Source organism: Polyodon spathula, chromosome 7 (assembly GCF_017654505.1).
Source record: "Polyodon spathula isolate WHYD16114869_AA chromosome 7, ASM1765450v1, whole genome shotgun sequence".
In the NCBI taxonomy this organism is placed as follows: domain Eukaryota; kingdom Metazoa; phylum Chordata; class Actinopteri; order Acipenseriformes; family Polyodontidae; genus Polyodon; species Polyodon spathula.
This window is the reverse complement of record NC_054540.1, coordinates 45185087-45212323: the sequence shown is the minus strand read 5'-3', so window position 1 is coordinate 45212323 and position 27237 is coordinate 45185087. Positions and strand designations below refer to the sequence as shown.

At 39.2% G+C, this 27237-nt stretch overlaps 1 protein-coding gene across 1 annotated transcript in view; it reads right to left on the bottom strand.

Moving 5' to 3' along the window:
- Positions 1 to 1376: 1376 nt before the first annotated feature.
- LOC121317855 (putative bifunctional UDP-N-acetylglucosamine transferase and deubiquitinase ALG13) overlaps positions 1377 to 27237 on the bottom strand; it is a 32044-nt gene continuing 6183 nt past the window's right edge. Inside the window, exons 7-24 of the mRNA XM_041253953.1 lie at positions 26933 to 27119; positions 26423 to 26505; positions 25800 to 25901; positions 25460 to 25524; positions 25071 to 25171; positions 22426 to 22553; positions 20138 to 20375; positions 19446 to 19556; positions 17211 to 17358; positions 16162 to 16295; positions 14047 to 14084; positions 10636 to 10691; positions 10337 to 10408; positions 6849 to 7011; positions 3495 to 3629; positions 2998 to 3038; positions 2030 to 2213; positions 1377 to 1636 (exon numbers count right to left, since the gene is read on the bottom strand). Of these exons, the coding sequence (XP_041109887.1) occupies positions 1377 to 1636; positions 2030 to 2213; positions 2998 to 3038; positions 3495 to 3629; positions 6849 to 7011; positions 10337 to 10408; positions 10636 to 10691; positions 14047 to 14084; positions 16162 to 16295; positions 17211 to 17358; positions 19446 to 19556; positions 20138 to 20375; positions 22426 to 22553; positions 25071 to 25171; positions 25460 to 25524; positions 25800 to 25901; positions 26423 to 26505; positions 26933 to 27119 (2246 nt within the window). The remainder of the gene's footprint in view (positions 1637 to 2029; positions 2214 to 2997; positions 3039 to 3494; positions 3630 to 6848; positions 7012 to 10336; positions 10409 to 10635; positions 10692 to 14046; positions 14085 to 16161; positions 16296 to 17210; positions 17359 to 19445; positions 19557 to 20137; positions 20376 to 22425; positions 22554 to 25070; positions 25172 to 25459; positions 25525 to 25799; positions 25902 to 26422; positions 26506 to 26932; positions 27120 to 27237) is intronic.

Below are 27237 nucleotides of genomic sequence, written 5' to 3'. Positions count from 1 at the left end.
TGCAGCGTTAACTAAGAACTTTGTATACATTAAACAAATAAATGAAAAATCAGCCAAAAAAACTCAGTGTTAATGCTTGTGTTTTAATTGAATATTTGAACTCTTGTTTTAAACACCAACTTTCCAACCAATTGTGAACAGTGACAAAACAGTGAAACTTTGAAAGCAAAACTTCCTAAAACAGACTAGTCAAAACACATGAACAGTAAGGAACTTCCCACTGGCTAAGAAACTGCAGAGAACCTGTGGGTGGAAATTCCAGACTTAGTCACTTTGACTAAAGCTCATTAATCCCAACACATCCTTGTTAACCGACTGGCTGTGCAGCAGGTATTAGGTTCCCACCTGATCCCCCTGCACGCTGGGGTTCTAATACCTGCTACACAGGATGTGAATGATTAGTGGAAAAATGGCTTCGTGCCAGATGAGTTTTGGAAAGTATTCAGTCTAGCCAATTCTTTATCAACAAGAGAAAGCCATGAATGAGATTTCTAGTAGTCGACCACTTGTTGAATTTAGTTTGGTACATTTATTCCCTACTCGCACAAACAGGATGCTTTAGAGCTGCTCAACCAGTCAGACAAACATAGTGAAACCAGCTGTGCACTTGACCATTACAGGAGGCTGCCTATACTCTGAGATTTAAAAATAGTGTCAAGGAGTGTAATTCAAGGTTTTTAAATCTATTTCCTACTGATATTAGCAACATTAGAACTGCCCTCTGTTGTATGGAATTTTTAGGTTTTTTAGCTTGGATCTTGCCTCCTCCCAATACTGTACAGCACTATGTATTTCCAGAGACTTACAATTCACATGGTCTGATGGCAGTCTGATCATAAATCTAACACTACAACACGTGGTTAGGTACCAGGAAGCAACAGCATCCAACATATTGTATTATTTAAGAAAAACCTGCATACAATTATTACACATGCAATGAACACAGAGATTGACACAGGAGAAGGGGAGTAGTGATAACATTGCTAGGGCAGTAAGAGAATGGGGTTCAAAGCTTTGATTAACACTTAAATTCTAGCACTAGGGTTTGCTTCAGGCAAGTTTGGAAGAACCAAAAAATCATGCCCAGTGCAATGCTACTGAAGGTGCTTTTATTAGATTTCTTTAAAACGCTAGGGCAAGAGACTCTTTATAGTGTCTAATAGTCAGTAATGTTCAGTGCGAATGGTCAAATGCACAAAACTCCAAAAACATTAACATACACATAAAAGTATAATCTCCCAGTGATAATTACATGCCATTTAGAACTTTAAACACTTAGAATAAACAAAATCTTAAACATATACATATACTTTTTCCCCCAGTGATGAAGCCCCGGAGTAACTGCCTGGGGCCTCTGAGAGGGAGGGTGGTGCCAGTTACATGTTCTGGGGGATGTAGTATGCAGGAGGGGTTGGAGAGCCGACATAGTTGACCTGATGAACTGTGGTAGGACACAACGTGCCGTGGATGCGTGGCTGGTTCACCGGTGGCCAGGGTGCTACATAGTGATATGCAGGCACCATTGGGATGCAAGGCTCGTAGGTGGGAAGAGGTTGCTGGTTGAACTGCTCAGTCATGACTGGGTAGTAGACCGCCCCCTGAGACACTGGAGCAGCCTCCACATTTGGGGCAGAACCTACAGCCCAGAGGAAGAGAAAATAGCACAGCAAGTTACATTCTCCTATTTCATCTTAAAGTTAAAGACAGTTCACTCACTAGAATCCCTATATAGCAGGATACAGTTAAATATACAACAGAGCTGTGGAACTTCACATGGAGAGAATGAGTCTGAATTTTGCCCCCAAAAAAGAAAAAAAAGCCAATTTTAATAACCTTGTTCTCCACATGGGGGACGACTGGGATGACCAGGAAAAATAATTTCTGATTTATGTTCTCTCTACTAGCAATACAAACAGCCTCAAGTATTACAAATCAACTTTGCAGACACAGCACATTTTATTGCATCACTGCATAACTGCACAGACACATCATGGATTCTGCGCCACAGGTTATAAAACATCCCACCTACCATTAGCAGAGGACTCTGGAGGGCCCCTATTGTCATTGGATCTCCCAGCATCTGTGTACTGCTGCTGCAGAGACTGTTCTGTCATAGGCTGGGCCATGCTGAAGCCCTGGTACTGCTCTGTGGGAGACTGCTGGTACATCTGCTGCATCTGCACCATGGGGTTCCAGTAGCTCTGATGATACCACTAAGAGGCAAGCAAGCAAACACCATCAAAAGAAAGGCTGAAACATGCTGCAAACTATAAATTAAACATTGACAAGTAAAAGCCCATAAACAGAGTGCATTCTGTATTAAACAACCTTATCCAGTGATAGAAAGAAGACTCCCATTGCGAGCAGTTTGATCCATTCCTAGTTCTACTACGGGTTTAACAAGACACATCCAAGCTTATCAAGCATATATTAAAACCTGGAATGGGTGAAACTGCTACACAACAGGAGTCTTATTTCCATCCCCATTATCCCATTGAAAAGATGAACAGAAACCTCAAACTGAAATAACTATACAAAATGAAAAAGATCTTGCAGACGGAATATGCAAAAGTCCCATACTTTACCATTGAACACACACCTGGATTTCAATCAGGTGAGAAATGACAATTCTGGAGTCCAAAGTTACTATTCAAAGACTAGTTCTAACCAATGTGTGTGCTCAAAAAACTGTAGAGTTTACACAGCAACATACCTACAGGAGGTCAGTGGAACCCATTACCACACGTCATGAGCTTAAATAACTTTGTTCATTCATGCAAGTGACATTCTCTGGAGAACCATGCAAAGCGAACACTCAAACTTGTTCACTGAAGAGCATAATGCAAGTCAACAGCAAAAGGTGATTTCCATAAACACTGAAAACTTTTCACCACTTAAAAACAGTAGAGGGAGATACATATTAGTCAAGACAATCCATAACACTATAATCCATAATATCTGCTGAAAGCAGAACAAACAAACAAAGGTAGTACTTACCTGCACACCCATGTTGAAGTAATACTGGACAACCTTGTAATCTACAAAGGGAGCCAGGAATGTACTATTTAGAGACACTTCAAAACACACAGCAAGCTCAACAAGTCAGCTTAACCCTACAGTTGAAGTTGGTTTTATGAGCACCAACTCAAACTTGATTTAATAAATCAAAATATGCAAAATAAACCTGTCCTTAAAACAGTTCTAAAGTTTTGTGATGTGCCCTAGAACTGCTGCACAGCCTCAATTTTAAAATTCTAAAAGTTTTCATAACCACTTTTTTTTTTTTTTTTTTTTTTTTTTTACTTTCCCTTGTTTAGCTGATTTGAAAACGTATTTAAGCAGTCAATATCACAGCCCATATAATCTGAAAGTAAATGTCATTTAATAGTAAATGGAAAAAAATAAAAGAAAGATCAGGCTTTACAGAAAGTGTGATTGCAGTATGAATTAGTAAAGCCTTGCTACAGTCACAGTAATGTGGGACGTGTGCTCACCTCTCGGGAGGTCGTTCCCATTTGGATCACAGGAGTAGGGTGGTGGGGGAGGGGGGGCGTTCACAGGCTCCCCCAACTCATTCACAAACAGTGGGGCTCCCGGGGGGTACGACACGGACAGGGGGGTCAGCACAACTGCAGGGAAGCAGGAGACACTCAGGACAATCACATACAAGTCATTTAGTAGTTTATTTTGAATTATTGTTAAATAGTTCCTGACACAGCAGGCATTACTTACTATACACGAATAACATCCACTTTCTAGCCTCTTATAGATTGTGTGGAAGGTAGTTTGTTATTTGGCATTAAAAAAAACACGCATTTTCTGCTTTGAAATCTACTTTCTAAGTTCTACAGTCATGTACTGGGGAAGCAAAGGCTTCAACACTTAAGAGACAAGCTATGACGTATTGGGATGTAATCAGCAGATCTAAAGAGCAACTGATTGAAATACTACCACATTTGATAAATAACCTGTGTTTGCGTAGTTCCCAGTTGATGATTGATCAAGTTTGTCATCAAGAACACGGCTGGGTAACCCACTTCATGCCCTCACCACGCACTGTGAACAAGACCTCTCCTACCCTCTATCCCAATAGAGAACTATAGGTACAGAAGTTATGAAAATCATCTAGACAGCAGAGGCAACTTTTTAGTGTATTTCAGACTGTACTGTAGAAGACCAAGAACATTCCATTAAAATAATTTAAACAGTAATATTTACTGGAGATCCAACACTATTTACATCAATTAAATAGACCGCAGTGTTATCAGAATTATTTTTCTTGTGAAATAAAGCATTATTTTGTGACGTTGCACAACACCCAGCCTATACTGCAACCGAAATATAACTTTGTATTTGTGCAAACTGCTCATGTGCTGGTCTCTAAAGGAATTCTGGAGGTAAACACTTGCAATTAGCAGCATGAATGTGCATATATATTCAATACAATCAGCAGAGAAATATGCATTGGCCCAGTATTTCAGAGTGAAGCTACAGTTAATGATAAAAAAAAAAAAAAAAAAAAAAAAAAAAAAAAAAAAAATCGCCATATCTGTGCATGTCTACAGATTTATTTTTCCACACTACTTTGACATGCAAAAGTAAAATTCTGCTGCACAATGACCAAATAAATACTTAATGAACACAAACCAGAAAACACATTGTATAAAGTAAAATGACAAGCAGTCATAAAATCAGATGGCAAACAGACACCTACACAAATTAAATTTGTCAGAATGCCAAACTAAACAGATTTGTAGGTTAAATCTGAAATATACTGATAATACAGTCCTTAAGTTTTGTTGCATTCAAACATACTGAACCTGTACACAAAACCAAATGGATTTGACTCCGAGCACTTAAATACACAATTATACAACAACCGGGCACTGCTCCATTTCCAGCAGTTCCCTTAAAGGAAAAGATGGCACCAATTAAATGACACTTGTTCTAAAATCTCTGCTTAGCAATAAACACTACAGGACACCCAAACCCTGCTCTGAAGACTTCTTTATTGACTGCAATAATTTATTTCAGACAAAACAGAGGTAAACAAATAACTATTTTAACCTTGTTAATAATATATCTCCCATGTTTATTGACTCTTATTTGCTTATCCTCTTCGTTCCCTCTGACACATGAGGCAGAGATGAGAGTTACCCAACCCTGGGCCTGGCTTTGTGCTGTGCCCCAGCTCAGGTGGAGCTGCTTGAGCTCTGCTTCCAAGTTCTCTTTTCCCCTTCAGGGGCCTGTTGTACTAAAGGGATCCGAGATCAGATCTTGATCCTAGTTGTGCTTTACTAAACAGATCAGTGCTCAATCTGATCTCAAACCTGATCGTTAATTTTTTAGGCGGCTTCATATCCCCGTATTTTTATATCAACGTTACCCAATACATTTACATACTCCTGTAGCAAGGCAGCTGGAGAGCACCCTGCACATCATTAAAAAGGGGCAGGTCAAAGCCCTGCTTGTGTATATATGTTTTTGGTTTTTGTTACTTGTGTAAATGACGGCAAAAGCTGTGTTATTGTTTATTTGTATTTAAATGTGACTGCGTAGTCGTATTGTTTTTGTATGGTGTTGCAGCGTGGATGGGAAGCCCCATTCAAATAATAAAAAAAACGGTGCAGAAGGAGGCCATCTCCCTATTTAATTAACGGTTTAATTTATTGCCAATTGGGAGATGGTCATCTGCATAAAAGTCTGCTGCTCTTTGCACTCCAGGTGAGAGAAAAAAAAGGAGTTTAAAAGAAACTGCTAATATAGGAACAGTGAAGGCTTCCCATCCACGCAAAAATACATCTATGCTGTCACATATTTTTAAATAATAACCCTGCTTTTGCCATATTTACACAAATAATTATAATAAAAACAACAAAAACCAAACACACACAAGCAGGGTTTTGCCCTACCCCTTTAATAAATGTGAAGGGCTCTCTCCTGCTGCCCTGCTACAACCATATAAAATTAGACATTTACAGCTGTCAATATCCCCCCCCCACACACTTTGTGTTTTATGTAAGTGGTTATACTTTAATTCTAATCAGTTATAATTTCTACTTTTCCACAATATGCTACAGCCAACTCCTTCTCCTCCTGTGAAGTTGTAATGTGTCATTCATTGGTGCAATCCACAAGGCAGTTCTGGTAGATCCTGAGCTTGGTCTTTTTGTTGTATTTTCCTTGATTTCCACACTGACCTCAGCTTGAAGAAAATGTTTCTTGCTCTGTCCAGTCTGGGACACTCTCATTATTACCTTCAACATGCCACGACAACGCAATTAAACCCTTAATTTTATCACCCCTCCTCATCCATCCAGAAGCCCCTGTGTTTGTAGCTGGCAATGTATCTAGAATACAACTCAATTTGTAGTTCTGACTGTGGAGACTATTTAACTAAACTATAAAACCTGCAGCAAAACAAAACTTCCATTTGATTTTTTTTTTATATATATATATATATAACACAAATTCACTAAAGAGAATCTTGAAAGCCCTGTTGAATGTTTCATTTATTTAACCATCTGAATGTGGTATTTGGTCATAATTGACTGAGAAAGTCATTGGTAAAGCTGCTTCTGCATCAATGAACACTGGTTAACTTGATTAATCATCTACAAATGTATACTGCACTGTATACATACATCTCCGGTGTTTGATATTTCACACCGATCCCTATCAAACCACTCAGAGCAATGCTAACAGTAAATTACAGTATAAAGAATGCTGCACCCCCACCCAGACATCATCTGCAAGATTTGCTTCAGGCAATCAAAGTAATCAGACCTCTAACAGGTGGCTAAACCCTGGAAAAGTGGTCAGACTATTTGGTTAGCACTCGGCATTACCTGGTCGCGTGACGGGGTGGGGGGACACAATGACTGGCTGCACAGCAGACTGGGGAGAGGCTGCGGGGGACTGGGAGCTGGCTGTGGAGCCGGAGGTGAACACAGTGGCCGAAGCAGCGTTGACACAGGACATGGAGGAGTTCACTGAGGAGTTCACTAGAACCTGAAGAAAAAGGGAAGCTGGTTTGCACAAAACATGCAAAAGAACACTATTCCTGAAAAAAAGTAATTTGCTTCTAAAACATGGGTGCATGGCACAAGATATTTATTTTATATATCAGGTGTGTGCAATTTATATCGCAAGACACCCAGGACAACAAGGTTTGTGGTATATTTCTAGAGAGCCATGCAAGTTTCTGAAAACTTAATTGTGGAAGTCTAGCACCTACACACAAACATTTTAAAAAGTGCTTACGTCACACACCTATCACTGATTAGCTAGCTGTGGAAAAAACTGACCTATTGGTTTCAAAGAAACCCAGAAATGGCTGTCAAGAGCACCTCTGGCATGGCACAGACTAATCTTTTATTCACGTTTTTTTGTAACTTGATGATACTGCTTTCTTAATGCATTAAATGCAGCAAAGTCGTCCGTCCGTCCGTCCGTCCGTCTGTCACCCCCCCCCCCCCCCCCCCCCCCCCCACAAAAAGTGAAATTTACAGTTTAGAAGAATTAAGACAAACTTTCCTTGGCAAAAAACTGAATGATTTTATTTATTTTAGCGTTGCCAATCTTGTTTTCCATTTACCATATTTACATTTTTTTTTTAAATTAAAATGCTGTATTTAATTTATTTTTTACTAGGATTTGAACAGAAGCAATGTTAGTTATTTATTGGACATGCACAATACATTCATTTGTCAAACTATTAAAACACTAAGATTGACAAATATGTTTATAATGATACAAATGTATTAATTTTAAAATATTTTTTTATTTTAAAAATACTGTATATCATGGCAATGTGTTATGTATCTAATCACTTTCAGTGAGAATACAGGGTTGTTGCATGCTTTAAAAAAATTAAGAAATTAAAAAGCCTTAAGGGTATGAAACCAGGATCACCCTGCTGCCAGTGTTTCAGTTACTTTACACAAAAAACAAGAGTAAAAATTAATAAAATAATTGTGTGCATTTTTGTAGAAAAACAGTAAAAATGCAGAGAAACTTGACAGATTATACACAAGTCCTTTCGAAATCTGGGGGTTCAGCAGTTACAAAGCTGAAAGATCAAGGAAAATCAGAATTCTAAAGCAGCAGTAATAGCTGGCAATGATTTCATATCTGTGATGCAACAAACTAAAACACCTGTACATCAAGAGTTGGATTCAGCTGATAGAGAAAGAGGTAGGGGGGGGGGGGGGAACAGGCAGAAGCTATTTATATATTTGAATAACTCAAAGTACTGCTTACAGTATTATATTTGTACTCTTAGTGTGTTACTTAAATGTACTAGCAAATGTGTTTCAAACTGCACCGAAAGAAACATTTCTATAGAGTAGGGTATGTTGAGGTGCGGTCACAGAGAACCTTTGTTGAAGAATTTAATGAACCGGTGAAGCTACAAGGCTAGATCCATCCCTGTTAAATCACTAATTGATTGATGGTGTTCCCTGTAAAATAAAACCAAAATTATTTATTTACCAAAAAGTTATTCTTACTTGTTTGTGTTTTGTGCGACAGGGAAGGGAAAAATAGATTTTTTTAAAAAAAATTCTAGCATTTTGTCCCTTGCACTTCTAACTATTTTAAAAAAATTTAAAAAAATATTTTTTTATAGATATATATAGTAATATATATATATATATATATATATATATATATCTATATATATATATATATATATATACACACACACACACACACACACACACATTACCAGTCAAGTTTTAGAACACCCCCATTTTTCCAGTTTTTATTGAAATTTAAGCAGTTCAAGTCCAGTGAATAACCTGAAATGGTACAAAGGTAAGCGGTAAACTGCCAGAGGTTAAAAAAAGTTTAGGTTACCAAAAACTGAAAAATAATGTACATTTCAGAGTTATACAAAAAGGCCTTTTTCAGAGAACAAGTAACGGGTTAACAACTTACAGCTGTTCTGCAGCAATGGAAGTAAATTAAGCCTTAAGTTGATGCTAACAGTTCCAACAGGTGTCCCAACTTCTGTTGATTACTTACAAACCCTCCATCTGTATAAAAAGCAGTGTTGGAACAGACTGTGTTACTACACCCTCTTAAGCATTATTTGGACAGTATTGTACTGCAGGAAGTAGTATACTGCTTTCATAATGGCGAGAAAAAGGCAATTAACAAAGGAAGACAGACAGACCATTATAACCCTTAAATGTAGGTCTTTCCTTTAGAGAAATTGCAAAGAAAGCCAAGGTGTCAGTGAGTACAGTTTCCTACACCATCAAAAGGCACTTGGAAACTAGAGGAAACTCTGACAGGAAGAGGTCTGGAGACCCACAGCCACAACAGAATCAGAAAACAAGTTTCTGACAGTCAACAGCTTGTGTGATCGGTGGCTCACAGGACAACAGCTTCAAGCACAGCTTAACACTGGTTGAAGTAAGCAAGTCTCACTTTCAACTGTGAAGAGAAGACTTCGAGCTGCAGGTTTGACAGTAAGAAAGCGATTGCTAAGATGGCAAAATAAGAAAGAGGCTTGCCTGGGCCATGAAGCACCGCCAGTGGACTACTGAAGACTAGTAGAAGGTTTTATGGACCGATGAATCAAAATTTGAAATGTTCGGTTCATCAAGCATGGTTTTTGTACGCCAGAATAGGTGAAAGGATGGTTCCTCGGTGTGTGACACCAACTGTCAAACATGGAGAAGGAAGCGTGACGGTCTGGGGCTCTTTTGCTGGATCCAGAGTCGGCGACTTGCACAGAGTGAGTGGCACCCTGAATCAAAACGGCTACCACAGCATTTTGCAGCGCCATGCAATACCCTCTGGTATATACCTAGTTGGTCAGGAGTTCATCCTACAGCAAGATAGTCACCCAAAACATACCTCCAGGCTACGTCAGAACTACCTTAGAAGAAAAGAACAAGACAGTAGGCTTCAAATCATGGAATGGCCAGCAGTCTCCACACTTAAACCCCATCAAGCTGGTTTGGGATGAATTGGACAGAAGGGTGAAAGCAAAGCAACCTACAAGTGCAACACATTTGTGGGAACTTCTGCAACAGTGTTGGGACGAACTTTCCGAACAATATTTGATTTCCATTGTAGAAAGAATGCCATGAGTCCGTTCGGCTGTTATATCTGCAAAAGATGGTTACTTTGAGTCAAAAATTTAGATTAAATTTTAAACAAAATGATTCCCTTATCTCCAATTGTTTATTTGTTCTACATTGAGACATTAAACTGCGTAAATTTCAATAAAAACTGGAAAACTGTTCTAAAACTTTTGACCGGTAGTGTGTGTATGTATGTATATATATATATATGAGTCAGTGCCTGAAATAATTTGAGTTACCTGCTGGGAGTAACTGTAAGTGGCAACACCATCTTGCGTTGATCCAGCATGAGTCCCCCCTTCCTGAATGGACTACAAGATTACAGTTCCAACATTTACATCAGATACAATAAAAACTACATCAATGCAGGGACTATGTGTGGCTATAAATCACAATTTCTGTAATTACACCAGTTTCATGTTTTAATTTTCACGCTTACATTTTTTATTTTAAAACAGGCATATAACAAAATAAAGGGATATTTTCAACACAACTTGAAGGGAAAGTGCCGAATTCCAGCCTGTGGTTACATTCTTACCAGGTCAGTGGTGGACTCCGCAGCAGCATACACACATGGACTCTGGAATCCAGCCTCTGCAATAAAGCACAATGCTCTCCTTAATAACCTTGGATCCAGGTTTCCTTACTTCTCTTTGGATTATGTGTTTGTAGCATTTATTTCATGTTGATGCTTGTGTAAGGTGCTGGAGTGTCCTCCACTGCCCACCCATCTCATGAATGCTCAAGACTGTCTCTTTAAAAACTAGCTTTCAGTTGACTTCAATGACTTAAGAAAAAGATAAAAAACTTTAAAACAGTTCTACTATAATCGTGCTAATGGCATTGCTGTGGTGCGTTCCTCTGTAATAATGGGACTCCCTCAAATAATGAGAATTTCACTCGGTATGGTTTTGTCAGCAATATTGCACACTGTACAGTCGTGTGGTCCAAGCACTGCAAGTCTGCCAGCAACCCGTCACTATGTTTGTTACATTTTGTATGCTGCAAGAAACAGAATATACAAAACATATTGGTCAGAATACATTATTATCACACAATATGTCTGTTTTGGAAACATTATTGTGTTTGTATAATTTATGGGTCCGATTATATTATTTGTAACATGCCACAGCAATGCCATTATCCCTTCATTAACACAGGTGCAAGGACTTTAGTGCCTCAAAGACAAGGAAATAGAAACACAGGTCTGTTTAATACAGTGCATAAACAAATAGCTATTTATTCAGTATGTGTCTCACAGCTTTGAGATTTTATTTGATCATTTTTTACCAGCATCATAATATGCAAAAATGTCAACCAAGGTGCAGGCAGATTGAAATTCTATTAAAACAGGGTGGAAACACTGTTCCCATGGACACCCCACTGATAATCTTTATGGAACATTTCAATTTGAGGTAAATAGATAAAGCTCAATAAGAACATGACTTCAACACCTGTATCTGAAAAGAAGATGCACACCTGACAGGAGTTAACATACAGGTCAACAGCAGACCCTGCAAGATTTAGCAGCTGAAAGCACTTAGGAAAACTACAATCTAGCTCATTAGATTCCAATTACAGTGCGGTCCAAACCCATTGCTATACCAGATCTTGCCTGTTCACCATGCAGCACAAAGACATATTTGTGCTCCAACAGCAAATCTGCAGGGTAATTGAGCGCTAAGAGCACAGCTGGGAGGTGGCAGCAGCAACTTTCATCTATTCAATCACAGACAACATGCCTGTGCTGCAATCAAAATGAAGATCAGATGGATAATCGGATAGATAGGGACACTCATTACAAGACTGCATGAGTGAAGATGCCTCCATGCGTGCTGTGGGGGTCTAGCAGTCTCACACTGCAGCTCGTTCCAAACATTTATAGGATTAATCCACAAATCAGCCATTAAATAATTGTACCGACGACATCAAACAGTGCAGGATGTGATAATCAATCTGCTGACAAATTCATTTAAAATGCAACAAGATAGCATTTCTTTTTAATTAAATGCTGAATCCGAGGCCAAATGATGTTTCACAGGAAATCAAGTGAAATTACAACATCGCAGTTTAACTGCAATGAAAATGAAAAGCGCAGAAATAGCCATCTGTTGTCACATGAACTCCTAAAAGACGCAGAAAGTTTCTAGGTTAGGTGTTTTTATTTCACGACAGCATTTCTAGTTCAGATCGTGCACAGCCAGGGTACTGTTGTCATGAACCTGTACAATATGCTTTTCTCAATGTCCCCTTGAACATACCAGTATCTCTGTGTATTTTAAACATTCAGTTGATCTATATTTAAGGATGTGGGTAAACTGAAAAACCTGCAGAGCACAGTGTTCATAAAACTGCAGCCCACACTATGACCTGCACCTTGCCGCCTCTTCGCGTTAGACCGTGGAGGGCAGACTGTGGGTGTAAAGTTTGGTAGAAGAATGACAAAAACAGACTGCCAGTGAGAGAAAGTAGCAAAGATGCAGGTGCCATCACAATGAAGGACAAAATCCCAGAGTTGAAGATATTGAGGTGGATAGCAGTAGCAGCAGCAGGAGGAGGAGGAGGTCGGTCTAAACAGCAGCAAACAATGAGGGAGGCAGGCAGCAAGCTCTGGTGTGCTTTGTAATCGCAAACAGCTACAGTATGACAACTGGAGAGATTAGGGGGCCCTACACAGCATGCATGCTTTAACAAACATGACAAAATAAATAAAACAAAGTTTAAAAAAAAAAAAAGAGCAATAACAACAACTTCTTAATATTCTAAAGGATTATACTGAAATATACAAACTGCTAAGATTAATGGTGATGGCCAATGTATTCTTCACACCACATTACCACTAAGCACATTGAGTAAACAGCAGCAAAAATAGGTAAAAAAAAAAAAAAAAAAAAGATACCCATCACAAGATCAAGATACCCATCAAGACCAGCTACACACAGTGAATTCTTGTTAATATGAACTCTGATTAGACGAATTTCCCGATAATACTTAATTTTCTACAAGGTCCCAGCAATTTCTCAGTCGTTTATTGTAAATTACTTCTTATACTACAAATTCACTTTGCACAAATGTCCTGTTAGTACAAATTATTTTGGAGCCCTCTCAGGGAAGAAATGTGAATAAATGACCCAGTCTGATCAACCGAGTGTAAAGGATATTGGGAAATTTATTAACTTGAATCCACATTAGCGTCTCTGTACTATACTTGAATGCTGTTTGGTGACAAGAAAAAAGAAAGAATGCTGCATTTCAACATTCCTATGAACATTTTGCCATCCATTCTAAAACAAACAGGATACAATAGGCTTATGTGGATGCAAGTCATCAGGGTTTCTGATTTGCTCAGTACCCTGACAGAGGACGCTTTGCTTTTGTGGTTTAAATAAGCCTGTGATCAGAACGGGACATGCAGGTTTCAAATGCAGTTCAACAAGTCTGCATAGAATTTTCCCATTTAAAGTATGTTTTTATCAAGTATATCCCTGCTGCTGCTGCCACCGCCTCAGGTATAAAACAAACCCTTTCCATCGATCATTTTGCGGGGCCTGTTTATTTCAACTTGGAACTAATCTCTGTCAATGATACACTTGTTGACCCAGAATCACTCACAGGAATGCATACATTATGTTATTCAAGTAAGATGTGATAATTCAGGAGATAGGAGTATCTAAAAATATATTAATATCCAAGGAAAAGCAAAGTAAACCACCACACAGGTTGTAGTAAAAATTAACAGTGGTGGGAGAAAGGCTAGCATGTTTTAAACCAGGGCAAGCATTCTACACATGTGGATTTAAAATGAGTGCATTTCAAACAAAACAGAAACATATGAATAAATGCTCTGGCAGCAATGGAAAAATGCCCTTCAATCAGTTCTGTATACCTGTTGAGCAATTTCAACATTGCTGTTCTACTACCTTCTTCAAACAAGACAGTGTGTACTGACCTGGATCAGTGTAAATATAATCCTCAGGATATTCCCCTAAAGGACAGAAAATAAATAAATAAATAAATAAAAAGCAACACAGGCATTCCTATTTGACTCGGCTCTTAAGCCACCGCAATTTTTGTTTTGGTATTTATTGTCAGAAATTACTCTGGATGTGTAACACAGGTACAGCACTTTTGTATGGGTGTGCTCATCCAAACAAGATAAGCGAATGGGCTTGCATCAAGGACTATTAAAAGACAAGTCTAATTAGAAATCCACCTACTATACAAGGTGTTTACACTGAACAAAAAAATATAAATGCAACAATTTCATATAAGGAAATCAGTCAATTAAAATAAACTGATTAGGCCCTAATTATGGATTTCACATGACTGGGAATACAGATATCTGTTAGTCACAGAGACCTTTTAAAAAAAAAAAAAAAAAAAAAAAAAAAAAAAAAAAAAAAAAAATCAGAAAACCAGTCAGTATCTGGTGTGACCACCATTTGCCTCATGCAGCGCGTCACATCTCCTTCGCATATAGTTGATCAGATTATTGACTGTGGCCTGTGGAATGTTCTCCCACTCTTCAATGGCTGTGCGAAGTTGCTGGATATTGGCGGGAACTGGAACACATTGTCGTACACGTCGATCCAGAGCATCCCAAACACGTTCAATGGGCGACATGTCTGGCGAGTATGCAGGCCATGGAAGAATTGGGACATTTTCAGCTTCCAGGAATTGTGTACAGATCCTTGCGACAAGGGGCCATGCATTATTATGCTGAAACATGAGGTGATGGCTGAGGATAAATGGCACGACAATGGGCCTCAGGATCTCGTCATGGTATCTCTGTGCATTCAAATTGCCATCGATAAAATGCAATTGTGTTCGTTGTCCATAACTTATGCCTGCCCATATCATAACCCCACCGCCACCATGGGGCACTCTGTTCACAAAGTTGACATCAGCAAACTGCTCGCCCACACAACACCATACACACGGTCTGCCATCTGCCAGTACAGTTGAAACCGGGATTCATCCGTGAAGAGCACATTTCTCCAGCGTGCCAGTGGCCATCGAAGGTGAGCATTTGTTTTGGTTTTTTTTTTTTTTTTTGTTTTTTTTGTTTTTTTTTTTTTTTTTTTGTTTCTGTGTTTTTTTTTTTTTTTTTTTTTTTTGTTTTTTTTTTTTTTTGTTTGTTTTTTTTTTTTTTTTTTTGTTTTGTTTTTTCACTGAAGTCGGTTACGACACCAAACTGCAGTCAGGTCAAGACCCTGGTGAAGACGACGAGCACGCAGACGAGTTTGAGATGGTTTCTGACAGTTTGTGCAGAGATACTTTGGTTGTGCAAACCCACAGTTTCATCAGCTGTCCGAGTGGCTGGTCTCAGACAATCCTGCAGGTGAAAAAGCCGGAAGTGGAGGTCCTGGGCTGGTGTGGTTACACGTGGTCTGCGGTTGTGAGGCCGGTTGGACGTAAATTCCCTGCCAAATTCTCTAAAACGACTTTGGAGGCAGCTTATGGTAGAGAAATGAACATTCAATTCTCTGGCAACAGCTCTGGGGAACATTCCTGCAGTCAGCATGCCAATTGCACGCTCCCTCAAAACTTGAGACATCTGTGGCATTGTTGTGTGCAAAACCGCACATTTTAGAGTGGTCTTTTATTGTCCCCAGCACAAGGTGCACCTGTTTAATGATCATGTTTAATCAGCTTCTTGATATGCCACACCTGTCAGGTGGATGGATTATCTTGGCAAAGGAGAAATGCTCACTGATAGGGATGTAAACAAATTTGTGCACAAAATTTGAGCGCTAAGCTTTCTGTGCGTATGGAAAATTTCTGGGATCTTCTTTCAGCTCATGAAACACAGGACCAATACTTTACATGCTGCGTTTATAGTTTTGTTCTGTGTGTTTCGTATTTTTATCAATTTGACTTCTACAACTTACCATGCTGTTGTAAAGCAATGTAAGCTTATAAAACATATTAGGACTCTGACACAGTCTTAAAATATGAAATCAAATGAATTGCATCACACAAAACATTGAATCCAAGTAAAAGCCCAGGTGACACTTTGCAGGACGATACAGCAGGTTAACACAATAAGTCAGTGAAGGTCTCCTGCTTACCGCTGTTGCTCCGTTCATCCATATCCTCCTCAGATGAAGCCAAGGCCTGCTTTCCAGAGGGGCTGGGTTCCCTTCTCAACCAGAAGGTGGCAGCAGGGGGGCCAAGTGGAGGGGAAACTCCTTGTCCCTGAGAAATTACAAACATAACCATCTCATGAACACGTTTTTAAATAGACAGTGCACAAGCAGTATGTGCTGTTTTGCGTACACTGTTGGGGCAAAGCTCAAATCCCATCCCAGTGAGGACAGCCTAATAGTGCACAGGTTTGTTTTGGTGGGCCACACTCACTTGGTTGATCTATTTAAACAATATATAACAGACCCTGTGCTGATGCAATACAGCCATCTGCAATTTCTTTGTGTCGGATGGCTTGCATTGGATGGCAGGGAAACCACGTTAAAATGAGATATGCTGTTAAATCATTCTTACAGTATGCAACAGTATAGTATGGGGTGCTATGTGATGCAAGCTGATTTTCACCTGCTCAGGTTAGAGTGACCAGTAAGCCCACTTGCAGGTAGCCTTCCTCTGGCCTCTAAAGAGTGGATATCGGCTTGTATCGTTCAGCACCCTACATGATATTCCATATACTGTAAATCGTTCAGGAAAAGATTACGAGGACAAAATCACGATTCTGGGTGCAGATGTACAAATGCTGTTATCTGGCTACTTTCAGAAAAATAATGTTTTATTGCCTGAGAAAGTGTCAATAAAACCTACCTCACATGACTTGGTGCAAGCAAGATTTACCTGGTCCAAATGTTGCTGACACAGAGATAAGCTGGCACTAAGCTTTTCATGCAAAGGGGGGTACAAACTGTATAAAACAGCAGGAACTTGGGAGGTACATTCGAGAAGCATAAAGATCCTCCACTAACTCACACCAGCGCAGTGTCTAATGCTTTCGTCCAGAAACTGGTAACAGATATAATTGCTTAATTTGTTAATATCTACTGGCCTCATTGTGTCTAATAATAAAAATACATATACAATACTGTTCTTTTACAATACTTCAAGCTAAAAGCATGCAGGGGAACTTACTGGCAGGGGTGGGAAGGCAGTCTCGTCCCCCTCCTCTAGCTCATAGAAGGTGATGGTCCCATCCATGCCCTGTGGCTCCTCCCCATTGTCAGGTACAAAGGTGAACTGGCACTCTTTATTCACACAGGGCATCTGCTGGCGACTCCGGCTATAGGAACTCCAGGAATATGGACCCTTAACATGAAGTGGCTCTGGCACATCTTTCAACCCAATGCTGTGTGGCCAGTGCAGCATGAATGGTCAAGACCATGGCTTCTCAAACTCTTTCCTGGGGACACCCTGTGACTGCTGGTTTTCATTCCAACCAAGTTCTCAATTACTTAACTAGACCCTTAATTGAACTAATAATTTGCTTAATTAAACCTTTTACTTGTTTTCAGCTCTTAAACAGTTGCAGTTCAAGTTACTTATACAATGTTATAGCTAACTTGAAATATGCAACTGTTCAAGAGCTGAATAGAAGAAAAAATGTCTAATTAAGCAAATTATTTGTTCAATTATGGGTCTAGATAATTAAGAGTTTGGGGGGAATGAAAACCAACAGCCACAGGGGGTCCCCAGGACAGAGCTTGAGAAGCCCTGATCAAGATTAAATTCAAACATATCTTTCACACCTAGAACTGCTCAAATCAAGTTCATAAAAACAAAAACAAAAAATGCTTACAATGCTAAATAAAAACATCTAAAAATATAAACCGTGTGCTCCTAAAACAAAAAACAATACAAAATAGTCAAATCTCATTAAAACTAAATGAACCAATTTCATGAAAAAGCCAAATTTAGCACTCACTTAACACTAACTTCCTGTTTGTGCAAATTATTTCGACGCCCCCTCCTCAGGGAAGAAATTTGAATAAAGAAAATTGCTCCAGTTCAGACAGCTGAGTGTAAAGCATATTGGGAAACATACCAACGTGCATCCAGATCAGTGCCTCTGCAAGGATAATTCACAAAAATACAACTGGAGTGGAGCAAGTGTAGCTGTTGAAAGCGGTGGATAATTCACCCCCATACAAGAAAGATGCTACAAATTTCATCATTCCCATGAAAACTTTCTCAACCATTACGAAAAACTGGGGTACAATACAGGACAATGAACAGCAAAACTGCGGATGCAATCGTCAGCATTTTCCATTTGCCAATACCCTGATGTTGAGGACGCCTTGCTTTTGTGGTCTAAAAATGTCTGTGATCAGGATAAGACATGCACATTTACACTTTTACAATTAAAATACTTTCCATGGTTCTGTAATTGAAATTTGATTTATGTGTTACTGTAACTTCATAAAACTGACAGTATGCATTTGGTTTGGACTAATAAGAATTACTGATAACAATTCACATTGAGTGTTGACTGTATAGTTATGGACAAAGGTTTTGCATCACTCTAAAATTAACTTATTTTGCTTCATAGCGCCAATGAAACCTGATGAATAAATGTTAAAATACTGAATTATATACTGCTTTGTAGTTTTCTATACACTTAACGAAATAAACAAACTGAAAAATGTGGCATTTAAAAAATTCAAGACTTATGCGATATCATTTTATAGTTTCTTTGAATAAATTATGTTAAATAAAAGATCTTAAAATTAGATCTCAATCCTAAACTTGTAGGTGATGCTAAACTTAGCTGTACTAAACAATTGTATAACATAGTACCCCTCGTGAAACACTGCAAAACATTTGCACTGATTTGCACTGGGTTCCAGGTAACAAACATCTTAAATATCACTCAGTCAGTCACGAATTTCTCAGTTGTTTCCCCTAATGGAGGTGTGTGTTCATTGTAGAAATGTTATTTGTATTTATTAAATTGGCAACATGCTTAAGAATCTATCCACAATAATACATTTTGCAGTACAGTGTTCCCTCATTTCATGATTCAAAAACACCAGTATTTATCATGCACTTGAAGGGACCTTGTGCTTTATAGTACAAGCTCCCTTCGCCAATGCACAGCCCTCATTTATTTATTCTTTTTTTTTTTTATGTACCAATTCAAATTAGGGAGCACAGCACTTTTTAAGGAGACACAGACAATTATAGGCAATGGTTGAAATGTTAGCTGCACTGATTCCAAAGGAATTCTAACAAGATGTACTGTGTCGTGAGCCATGCTTATTAAATATTAAACAAGCCGTGAAAAGCAAAAAAGGGGCTAAAATCAGCTAAACAAAATATTTGAATACAAATGTGGTTCTGCGGCACACTGGACAGCAGCCTTTCCCTTACCGTGACCTGTAGGAGTAGTTATCAAAGCTCTGGTAATACCGCCTTCCTGGGTTAGAGTAGTACGCTACCTCGGGTCCAACCAAATGGTGTCTATTAACGAAGCGTGTTGAACTTCTATAGAAAAGGGAACAAAAACCTTATAGGAAATCAAATACAAAAAAACACATATAATCTTCAAAACAGAACTCTGCTGTGTTTAGAAACATTGAACAGCCAACCTTCTGACAGAGTTTTCTTTTGTTACGTTGACACTTTAGGGATTGCAAGGACTGGATGTGATTTCCAATGGATGTATTTCATTGTTGCATGTAATCAGGGTGCCTGTTACCACTGGCCTGTCACTAGCAGAGAGCAATCAGGTTTTTCATGTGCGAATATTCTTTCAAAATTTACAAATTACAAAATATTAAAAATCTCTTCAAAAAGTTAAATGAAAACCATACTACAGTAAAAAAAAGTCTCTGGAGAAACGACCATTAAAAGAAAGGAGATAAACACTCCTGTATAGTGTGTTCTATATATCAGAGGCCATTTGTGCATTTGCTTTCCTTTTCATGCTATCTTATTGATAGTCACTAATCTAAATTCTGTTATACAAACGAATAGAAACAGTGATCTGTACCAATGAACACATTACAGAGAGTGTTTGTTCAAATCTGTCCCAGCAGTGCTTGAAGGTGCTCGTCCCTCACCTGGGAGGTCCGTAGCCTCGGCCTGCCCGCTGGCTGGAGGGGTGTGGCCGGTACTGCTCGTAGGGGGCCATGTTGGTGCTGCCCGGGGGGTTGTGGATTGGGGAGGATCTGCCGGAAGGGATGTTGTGCTGCAGTCTCGGGGGGAGTCCAGACTGCCCCCTGCTGTACGCCACGGCCATGAACATCTCCTTCCCACGTGTCTTCTTGTAGAAACGCCTGCGACCCCTTACGTCGTGGTCTGTGTTTATATAAAGTAATTTAAAGCTTCAGGCAAAACTATGATTAAAGAGTATTGCAGTAAGAAAAATAAATAAATAAAAAAAACATTGAAGCAAGTTTATACTGCTGTTTAAACCTAGGTTATCTAGTTCAGTTGTCAGTGTCTTTTGAATGGAAAAATAAGTCAAGCCGCTTAATATCACTCTGGTTAAGATCACACCCGCTTGTTATCCTCAAATTTAAATGTCTGAGCCACAATAAAATGGGAGTCAATGAAAACAAGTTCCTGATAATAGTTTGGTTAATGTCACACTCTGCTTAATATCAAGGAAATGTAAGTCATACAATTGATTTCTACCCCACCATCAGAAACACAGAGCAAAAATGGGATTCATGGCAGAGTAGCAAGGCGGAAACCACTTTTCACCAAGAACAACATGAATACTCATCTCAAGTTTGCCAAAAAGCATCTGGATGATTCTCAAGAGTTCTGGACAGATGAGTCAAAAGTGGAACTTTTTGGCCAACATGGGCCCCCGATATGTCTGGCGAAAAACCAAACACTGCATTCCATAGTAAGAACCTCATCCCAATGGTCAAGCATGGTGATGGTAGTGTCACGACTTGGGGATGCTTTGCTGCATCAGGACCTGGACGACTTGCCATCATTGAAGGAACCATGAATTCTGCTCTGTATTAGAGAATTCTACAGGAGAATGTCAGGCCATCCATCCATGAGCTGAAGCTGAAGCGCAGCTGGGTTATGCAGCAAGACAATGATCCGAAACACATAAGCAAGTCTACATAAGAATGGCTGAAGAACAAGAAATTTAAAGTTTTGGAATGGCCTAGCCAAAAAGTCCAGACATAAACCCCGTTCAGATGTTGTGGCAGGACCTGAAACAAGCAGTTTATGCTCAAAAACACACAAATGTCACTGATGAAGCAGTTCTGCATGAAGGAGTGGGCCAATATTCCTCCACGGTGCTGTGAGAGACTGATCAATAACTACAGGAAGTGTTCGGTTGCAGTTATTGGTGCTAAAAGGTGATGTAACCAGTTAGTCTAAGGAGGAGATTACTTTTTCCACACAGGGGCATTAGGTGTTGCATAACTGTCTTTAATAAATACATATCAACAGTGTTAATTGTTCACTCAGGGTCCCTTTTATCTAACATTAGATTTTGGTTGAAGATATGTTAACATTCAGTGTCAAATATGCAAAAATCCAGAAAAATCAGACAGTGGGCTTTTTCACAGTACTGTGTATGCAGCCAAGACACCCCTCCGCAAAATAATAAAAAGAAAATTAATCCCTTACAATTTACTACAAGCCTTGAAAAAGCAAACGTCCATTTTTCTAGCTTTAGTTTTCATAGGCTTGGTTTACACGCATGTGAAAATCGACACTACATTCATGACTGTGTGATGCTGTCACGCGAATACGTCGTGAAACAGCAAAAGGAAGTCTTTGGCAGCGCAACTAAACTACTTTCTTATGGTACACACACAATATATAAAAAGGCCATGCACAACATTAAATTTACTTTGAGTGGAGTTTTTTTTTAGAAACTGACTTGATCAACCTATACAACCCCCCCCCAGCTGGATTTCAAAGCATTTAGAGCACTAGGAAGTCTCCCTGAACAGAATGAATTTTTTTTTTTTTTTTTTGAGATAACCATGGATATATGATTGATTCAAACCAGGGAGACTTCCCCAGTGCTACAAAATGCTCTAAGCCCCCAGCTGTGGCTAACCAAGTGGGATAGAAGTTGGTCAACTCAATTTCTAAACCATACAAACTAACATTTCAGCTAATGCCTTCTTGAAGGTACTAGCCATAACTGCATACTTGAGCAAGTTTCTTAAAAGTTTTAATTTATAATGCAAGATGGAGTATTTTTAAAGTTCTGATTAATAGGATCTAGACCTCTCTACAAGAAACTAATGTTGAAAAATTTAAAAATCAGAAAACAGTAAGCATGCAGGCTATGAAAAATATTTTTTCAAAAAGAACGCGTTTCAAAAGCATGCAGCCTATATAAACAAAATCTGAAGGGACAGACCGAGCTCCGCTGCATATCCATCAGACATCCTGTTGTAGTTCCCCCCTTTCCGGTTTGGGGCACTGTTCCAGGCTGGCACTGGGTTAACCTGGGTGACTGGTTTCAGGTTTGTCAAAGGGACAAGGTGCCTGGAAAGACACAGGAAAGGAATGACTGAGGGTTTATACGTCTGGTTTCACAGACCCAGAGGCGCATTAAACTAAGATTAATGCTACCTAATCAGGCCAGCAAAACTCAGTTTGTTTTTGCCAGTGTCTTTGAAAACACAAGAATAGGTGCACAGTTAAAATACTAACTTTATGTTGATTGATTAGACTATAGTCTTTTGTCTGTTTACATACTGTAAAGTTTAAATGAGACAGTCTGCATCAAACCATTTCCATCTATATGCACACACTAATGCATTTTAAATTGTGTTTTTTTTTCGTTACTCAACATTAAGTCTTTGAAATTTTTATTTTCTCTCAACAGAGGGTGATCTAAAATTTGTAAACCTGCAAATCTCTTTTGACTAGTTGGGTGTTCAATAAACCCATAAATAAAAAAATATACACTACCGGTCAAAAGTTTTAGAACACCCATTTTTCCAGTTTTTATTGAAATTTAAGCAGTTCAAGTCCAGCGAAAACCTGAAATGGTATAAAGGTAAGCAGTAAACTGCCAGAGGTTAAAAAAAAAAAGTTTAGGTACATTTTAGAGTTATACAAAAAGGCCTTTCAGGGAGCAAGTAATGGGTTAACAACTTACAGTTGTTCTGCAGCAATGGAAGTAAATTAAGCCTTGAAAGTTGATGCCAACAATTCCTACAGCTGTCCCAACTTTTGTTGATTACTTACAAACCCTCCATCTGTATAAAAGCAGTGTTGGAACAGATTGTGTTACTACACCCTCTTAAGCATTATTTGGACAGTATTGTATTGCAGGAAGTAGTATATTGCTTTCATAATGGCAAGAAAAAGGCAATTAACAAAGGAAGACAGACAGACCATTATAACCCTTAAATGTAGGTCTTTCCATTAGAGAAATTGCAAAGAAAGCCAAGGTGTCAGTGAGTACAGTTTCCTACACCATCAAAAGGCACTTGGAAACTGGAGGAAACTGACAGGAAGAGGTCTGGCAGACCCAAAGCCACAACAGAATCAGAAGACAAGTTTCTGAGAGTCAACAGCTTGCGTGATAGGCGGCTCACAGGACAACAGCTTCAAGCACAGCTTAACACTGGTTGAAGTAAGCAAGTCTCAGTTTCAACTGTGAAGAGAAGACTTCAAGCTGCAGGTTTGGCAGGTCGAGTGGCAGTAAGAAAGCCATTGCTAAGATGGCAAAATAAGAAAGAAAGGCTTGCCTGGGCCATGAAGCACCGCCAGTGGACTACTGAAGACTGGAAGAAGGTCGTATGGACCAATAAATCAAAATTTGAAATCCTCGGTTCATCACGCAGGGTTTTTGTACGCCGTCGAATAGGCGAAAGGATGGTTCCTCGGTATGTGACACCAACTGTCAAACAGGAGGAAGCGTGATGGTCTGGGGCTCTTTTGCTGGATCCAGAGTCGGCGACTTGCACAGAGTGAGTGGCACCCTGAACCAAAACGGCTACCACAGCATTTTGCAGCACCACACAATAACCTCTGGTATACGCCTAGTTGGTCAGGGGTTCATCCTACAGCAAGATAATGACCCAAAACATACCTCCAGGCTATGTCAGAACTACCTTAGAAAAAAGAACAAGACCTTAAGCTTCAAATCATGGAATGGCCAGCACAGTCTCCACACTTAAACCCCATCGAGCTGGTTTGGGATGAATTGGACAGAAGGGTGAAAGCAAAGCAACCTACAAGTGCAACACATTTGTGGGAACTTCTGCAACAGTGTTGGGACAAACTTTCCGAACAATATTTGATTTCCATTGTAGAAAGAATGCCACAAGTCTGTTCGGCTGTTATATCTGCAAAAGGTGGCTACTTTGAGTCAAATTTAGACTAAATTTTGTTAAACAAAATGATTCCATGATTTCTTTTTTATCTCCAATTGTTTATTTGTTCTATGGTTTAATTTCAGAGTACACTGAGACATTAAACTGCGTAAATTTCAATAAAAACTGGAAAAATGGGGGTGTTCTAAAACTTTTGACCGGTGGCGTATACAAGTACACAAAAAAGAAGGTGACACTTTTAGTACTACTGTACAGCAGCTCACATAATTGTGTGTACACATTACTGCTGTTTGTACAGTAGTTGATAATTTTACTTTGAGAGTATATAGGCATGCCATCCACAGGTTGAGGTACACCTCCCTGCAAACAAGCTAACCTGAATCTCCAACACCTGCCTGTGCAGCGCCACAGCCGGCAGGGGGAAGGAGGAATGAAGCAGATCCAGGAGCAAAAACTCATCCAGATCTGTACTCAAAAAAATGCTTCAAATCTCACTACAGCCCCATTTACCAAAGCAGTTTACACTATAACTGAAATTAACACACACTATTAAAATTGTTACAAACTGTTAAGAAACAATGAAGATGGACACACATTAGCTTCAAATTATTTGTTCTTGTTTTGAAAACATGTTCTTTACTTAATAGAATGGTAAAATCATATGCAGCGATTCATTTTACATATTACTTTTAGGTAGTTTAGTTTCTCATCTCACTTTTCACCCAGCTCCTCTATAAAAACCGTGACTGCACTGCTGTGATGCCCAACCTCTTGGATAAAAGCATTGTAGTACTTTCCGCCGGGCTCCAAGCGAACCTGGAACACAACCAGTTTACAAGTCACTAGACAGGGAAGACACAAGCAATTCAAACACTGCTGTGCTCAACTCAATGGGCCAAAATCAATAAGGGGTCTTCAGCAGAAAGGAGGCGAGGTGGGAGGAGGGGTTCTGCAGACTGTCACAACAAACAAACAAAGTCATCTAACCACGAGCACAAGTAATATTGTTAGGAAGTACTGTATTGTATTTATCACTGAACATCAATAACTCAACATGTATGACTTGCACATTCTCATGTGCAAAAAACAACCAAACACTATTACCTGACATTTGTCTCCCAGGCAGTACTGTCTCCCAGCAAACACCATGTAGTCAGTTTTCTGAAGCTCTGTTAAATAAATCATTGTTTTCATTGGTATATACAGTCCTCTAAAATATACAAATATTGTACCCCCTAAATTGTAAAAAAGCATATATTACATAAGTTTTTGGATTTGCACAATTGGTATACAAGTGTCGCAACACATAAAACTGAAATATAACATCTGACTGGCACATATGTTCAATAACTCAAAACTAAACCAAAACACTGAAGGCTTAGAATGTGTATTCAGAAGTACATGTTGGGTGAACTCAAGACAACCTTCTGTGCAATGCTTCTACCTTTCCTGCTGTCGTGCCAGACGTCAAACTCAACGTTGCGGTAGATATCCGGGTCCAAAGCTTTCAGCACTTTGTAAGGAAAAGATGTCTTTGCTGGGACGTCTGCAGACTGAAAAAGTTGAAAAGGACCACAATGGGATTGCTTAAGCATTAAGGCTTCTGCACGCACTCAACTATGAAAAAATTTAAGGAAGGGATTGTCCAGTTTGTTTACATCCCCCAGGGACTACTTGCAGTAGTTGGATGTTTGGTAGCATAAAATTCATATGGATTTCAATCCAGTTTGATAGGATTGCAGAAGTAACATCTGAATAAAAATTGTTTTGTTGTTATTTTGTCATGATTTTTCTAGTCCATAATGAATTCAAGTGGACCACCAAAAGAACAGCATTCACTGCATGGGAACAGCATTCACAGGAAGGGTAACCCGATACTCTAAATGGCATCTTGAAGTTCTGTTTTTGCCACCGACTGTTTGTTTACGTTTCAGGAAACAGATTTGATATTTAACCAGGGTCTATAGGTCATTCTTCTGCAATGTGCAACACAAACTGCACTAAAGCTCAAATGCTCATATTAAACTGCAAGCCATGCACCCAAATATCGGTGTACTCTGGGATCACCTCTCACCTTCTGTTCTTCTGGTCCGGCTTTGGATTTCTCTTCAGAAGGACTGCCACCCTCAGTCACATTCCAGTCCTCCTTACTGCACATTTAACAAAAGGAAGAATACCAATTATCAGAAAAAATATGCAATATGAACTCAAAACACTATTGCCCCATCTACAGATACAAAATGCCATTGAAATCTTTCAGATTTGTTCAGACTGCGGTTACTCAAATCTAAATCTAATAAATAAAAAATCCTTTCTATTGCTCTTTGTTTAAAGGCTTCCGTGGTTTTGTAAATTTTAATTTTTTTTGCTTCCTGGACTTTTGAGAAAGCGCGTGAACTCTCCCACCAGTTTTGTGGTGAAGTTTAGACACTCAAGGTTCCATCTACACTTTTACATTATATTAAATGGTACCGCCTACACAGTCAAAGACAAATGTGGAGGAAGCAGCCAATACCATGAAATGACCTCAGTTCTAATCTGACATTAAAATGTTAAATATTAACTCAAAAGGCTGACTTCTTGTTTTCTGCGGGGCTCTTGTGGGTCTTCTCGTCACTGGTTTCGAAGTTGGCGTCCTCGCTGCACATTGAGGAGCTGTTGCGGTACCGCCGCCCCCCACTGCCGTGGAACACATCCAGGGCACAACGAATCTCCTCCTCCTCGATCCCAAACACATCTTTATACAGGACCTCGTACAGCACAGCTGGTGGCGGAAGGAAACAAACACACTGGTTGCAGACAGGCCCATTTATTCAATCTTCATTTATTTTAAACCAAATATGCTAATATTTGCATCGTTCAATTAACCTTTCATAATTTGC